Source organism: Rutidosis leptorrhynchoides, unplaced genomic scaffold (genome assembly GCF_046630445.1).
Source record: "Rutidosis leptorrhynchoides isolate AG116_Rl617_1_P2 unplaced genomic scaffold, CSIRO_AGI_Rlap_v1 contig601, whole genome shotgun sequence".
NCBI classification, from domain to species: Eukaryota; Viridiplantae; Streptophyta; class Magnoliopsida; order Asterales; family Asteraceae; genus Rutidosis; species Rutidosis leptorrhynchoides.
In genome coordinates, this window is record NW_027266823.1 from 43,339 (window position 1) to 47,968 (window position 4,630).

Genomic DNA, 4,630 nt, shown 5'->3' on the forward strand with positions numbered 1-4,630 from the left:
ACTAAAAGTCAGGGACCCTGTCGGCTTTTCTGAAAGCTTGTCGACTGAGAATGCAATTGACAATTAGCGGAGCGATCGGCGATTAGTAGGAGCTTAAGCGACATACCAAAATGTTCAGGAAGACGTCAGCTACAATACCTCTACGAGCAATTCATCTACAATTCCCCAAAATCAAAACGCCCAATTTGAAGGTTAGGGTTTCCGTTTATGGCAATGCTACAGTAACTTAGAACTTTCCTTTTTAGTCTGCTGACAATCATCTATAAAGGCTGAATATGTTGCAGTCATCTTGGCAGCAAAGCAAGCAAAATAGATTAAGAAGATACTCACAAACATTATTGAGCTAAAGCAGAAAAGAGTCACTATTTATTGTGATTCTAGTGCAGCAATTTTCATGGCAGAGAACTCTGGTGATCACTTGAGAACAAAGCACATGTTTGTGAAATATCACTATATCAAAGATTTTGTGGAAAAGGGAGAAGTTAAAATGGCCTTTTGCAGAACAGATTTCCAGCTTGCAGATATATTCACCAAAACTTTGCCAAAGTGGAGGTTTGAAACATTGAAGAAGATGATAGGAATGTTGGCCCCTCTCAACAAAAGAGGAGTTGTTGAATGAAAGTCTAATGAATGTCAGGATTAAACAAAAGGGGAAGAAGAAAAATAATATAGTCAAAGTGAAGTTTGGAAAGAGAAAGAATGAAAATCAAAGAGTTATTTTAGGAAGAATTGCTGCAAAAATATTCTTAGAAGTGTTTAAAATGAATTTCAGGCAGTCTGGGCTGAAACTGGCCGTCGGAGATGGGCTCAGGTTCGATTCAGGCAATGGAGAGAAGAAGAATAATATTTTTGCAGGTTTTGACTCAAATGATCGTGAAGAAGTTGAGGATCTTTGTATAGTTGCACAAAAAGTTAGGGACCCTTTTGGCTTTTCTGAAAGCTTGTTGACTGAAAATGCAATTGACAATTGGCAGAGTGATCATCAAGTAGTCGGAGCTCAGGCGACATGCCAAAATGTTCAGGAAGACATCGGCTACAATACCTCTACGAGCAATTCATTTACTATTTTCGAGAATCAAAACACCCTATTTGAAGGTGAGGGTTTCTGTTTATGGCAATGCTACAGTAACTTAGAACTTTCCTTTTTAGTTTATCGTAGAATAAAATTAGGGTTTAGTAGTTCTTTTGATGTAGTTGATCAAAACAATCGATTCAAAGCTCTAGATTCATTATAATAGATGCTGCGAATCGAATGGTTAAGTCAATTTCATCAATTACATAATAATGAATAATCTACAAGCTCGATCAGCTGTGTTCTTGAGTTTACTGCTAGAAATTTGAAATTTTCTATGCTGCATAGATTTCTTGTTCCTTTTAATTCAGTGAAGCTATATTAAGCATTTAGAAGTTGTAGAGGAGGTTTCTGCAAGTTTTCAACATGAGAAGAAGAGAATGACGATTGCCTTACTCTATTTTAGCTTGCATTTCAACAAGTCTAATAGTCATTTTAATTTGCAGTCCAGTTATTGAAGAAGTGAAGATATAGAATCATTTGTTAGAGTATTTAGAAACTTTCTGCAATGGTAGACATCACTGATCATGTCTGAGACAACAGTCAACTCCAAAATGAATATTTTGAAGTATTTTGAAGATTGATCTGCAGATTTCGAAGAAGAATAAATTTTTACACCTACAAGTTACCATTTTACTCAACTGAATGATTAAAAACTTTGAGAATGAGTAGTGGCTAAGAAAACCGAGTGAAATCAAGCTATGTGGCATTTTATCAGCAAAGTGCTCCCAAAAGCAAATTCTACTTTTTCCAGTTTTTACAAGTCAGCATTCTCTTTTTCAGTAATTTGTAATTCCAATTTTTATGACGTCTAGGTTTATGTTGGACTGCTACATAAAGTCCTTAAGTTGCAAACTTTACTCTTCATGAGCTTTGAATGAAATCGAAAAGAGAAATTGAAAGTTCATCATCTTTTTTTTCAGGTTTAAATTCCTTTCCGCATTGGTACTATTAGGAACAATTAAAATTGATCCAACCTTAGTTTTTTCTAGGATTTCCAACCCCCAAACCGTGTGAGGAAACTCCTATTAAATATTTCAATTATCAAATTTATGTTATGGAGACAGTGATCATCGATTCCTTCCTTGTAGAATAGATTCCTTTAACTGCAAGTTATTAATTTTGTTTGTTTTTATTTGGATAGAATTTTGGTGCCGTCCTTCTTGCTGTGAGATCGATTCCACTCTATCTATCAAAAATTTATCTCAGTTTTGTACGTTTATTCATATCCTAGCCTATAAAAAAAAAAAGCTTAATTTTATGCATATCTAACACAATATTCTCTAACGTAAGTTATGTAATTTCATATTACAAATATAGGGATAAATTGTATGGAGAACGTGACGTGAGTCAAGTCATAAAAAGATTTATAAACCAACGAGTTCCTCTTAGATTAAAATTAGGAGTCCACAACTTATATAGTAGAGCAGGAAAAAGAGAATAAAGATTATGGCACAAACCGCTTTGGTCGTCAGGAATAATAAATAAGCATAGAAGCAGTGGACTTTGCAGTAGAGTACACAACTTTGTCTTTCTTCTTTCCCGAAAGAAAGAATGAAAGCAAGAAACATAATAATTAAAAAAAAAATAAAAAGAAGAAGAAAGAAAAAGCAGAAAATATCATTACGATCTCATTAGTAAAGAAGCTGATCAGAATTAACTAATTCATCCTCATGATTAGATTGGCAATCTTGGGATTGCAATTTTTAACTGCTTTTTGTTTCTTCTTTTTTTCCTAAATGTTCAAAAACACTTTCTTCATCTGTCTTCCGGGTGCAATGGGAAAAGCTCAAGAGTTCCATCATCTCCTGCTTCTTCTCGTGATCTACTTTCTTCTTCATTAGCATTAGTACTTCTAAAGCTATCAAATGCCCAGTTCCTGCATTTCCGTTTATGCGGACTATCCTCCACCACTTCCTCCTACATAAAATGTCAAATTTTCATATGCTAGTTAGTTGGAAATGAAGGCAGTCCATTTAATTTTAGTAAATTTTGTAAGGAACCCAGTTTTTGTTAGGTCCATAAACTTCTCTTCGCCCACTTTTTTTTTTTTTTTTGATAAAGGACATAATTTGATAGGAGGACATATATCCAAACATGACTGCAATGTGCAATGCATAGACTAAACGAACTTATAGATGAACGTCTAGGAAAAAGATTGTCCAAATGTGAATACTAAAATGTATGTTAGGCTTATATATGTATGTATGTAAAAGATTCACACAGCCATATGATTTTTGCCATTGTTTGTAGGGCAAGGGAGTTTTAGTCAACAGCATGTGTTCATCTATACACTATAAAATTTTAATAGTATCTTCCCACTATCAAAAAGAAAAAGAAAAAAAAAATCATTTAGAAGATTGTATTTACCCTGTTAGTCTCTAAAGAGATGGTGATGGATGTAATAGTTGGAGATGGTGGAGTGTTGGAATCAGAGTGGGTGAGACTTAATCTGCTTCGCTTTTGCTTTTGCCTCTCGCGAGCTTTGTGGTTTTGGAACCAATAGAAAACGTTCTTGCCTTCGATCTTGCCATATTTCCTTAATTGTGCCGTAATTTGCTCAATCTGCTGTGCATTTGGGGTTCTCATTCCCCCTCTGTACAGCATCTCCAATATTCCTATCTGTTCTTGTGTAGGGTTCCACCTTGTGCCACCCGGGTGGGTTTCCAACTGCATGATCTTAATTTAGTAATCATTTGGAACATACATCATTTAATCTATAAAATATTATACTCTATATAGGGTTAATATTATATTATTGTATAGTATAAAATATTACTATCTCTATATAAAAATATATGATGTTTTAGATTATTAGATTTCATTCATATGGATATGTATTTTGTCAATGAACTTCACTAAATACATATTTATATGAATGAATTTAAAATTTTAAAATATTGTTATATAGACGTAATTCATGCATAGATTTGTAGGTTCATCATTATTGATGAAAGTCTCTTTATAATCACACATATATGTGTATATATGTATATAATGGCAGTATAGCTTCTATTATAAGTTATAATGTCATCACCTGAGCCTTGTCGAGAGCGGAGGAGCAGTGCTTAGGAGGGCCAGAATCAGGTCTTATGAAGCTCTTAAGATCAAAAGCGTCCGAGTTGTTGGAAGAGAGCTTAGGGGCGAGAGGTCGTAAACGTTTGCAGCTAAGTGTGAGTCCGGACCCTTCATTGAGCTGCTCCCAGTCCCAGCAGCTAAGACCATGTGCTAATTGATGAACTTTCATGCTTATCACCGTGGAGGACTGAATGATAGTGAGTGGTAATTATATATAAGAAGATATATAGCAACTAAATTAGAAATAAAGGAGGGAGAATTGCTTAAAGTTCAAAAAAGAAAGTGGGATATGAGGTGGTGCTTAGAGGAACCAAAGACCAAATGATGAGGTGAGGTTGACTTAGTGATCTCCTTTACTAAAAAATAATAATAAAGAGACGCAACACAACAAAGATAGTGAAAGTGAGATAAAGTTAATCCTCGTTATTCTCTCTGAATTAAATTAGATTTAAATATTTAAATTTAGTTTGATTATTATAA

General features: G+C 34.3%; 1 protein-coding gene across 1 annotated transcript; it reads right to left on the reverse strand.

The window, feature by feature from the left end:
- Positions 1–2,830: 2,830 nt before the first annotated feature.
- Positions 2,831–4,319, reverse strand: LOC139884791 (WUSCHEL-related homeobox 4-like). Its single transcript, XM_071868773.1, has 3 exons — positions 4,110–4,319; positions 3,443–3,742; positions 2,831–2,992 (listed from the first exon to the last, which is right to left on the reverse strand). Exons 1-3 carry the CDS (start codon positions 4,317–4,319, stop codon positions 2,831–2,833), a joined length of 672 nt encoding a protein of 223 aa, XP_071724874.1.
- Between the last annotated feature and the right edge of the window lie 311 nt (positions 4,320–4,630).

What these genes read in the sequence shown, in the direction of transcription:
- LOC139884791 (XM_071868773.1), bottom strand. Translation starts at nt 4,319, where the DNA reads ATGAAAGTTCATCAATTAGCACATGGTCTTAGCTGCTGGGACTGGGAG. An exon ending in CCGCTCTCGACAAGGCTCAG is followed by an intron (nt 3,743 to 4,109) that starts GTGATGACATTA and finishes AAGATCATGCAG; the next exon opens with TTGGAAACCCACCCGGGTGG. An exon ending in TCTCTTTAGAGACTAACAGG is followed by an intron (nt 2,993 to 3,442) that starts GTAAATACAATC and finishes CATTTTATGTAG; the next exon opens with GAGGAAGTGGTGGAGGATAG.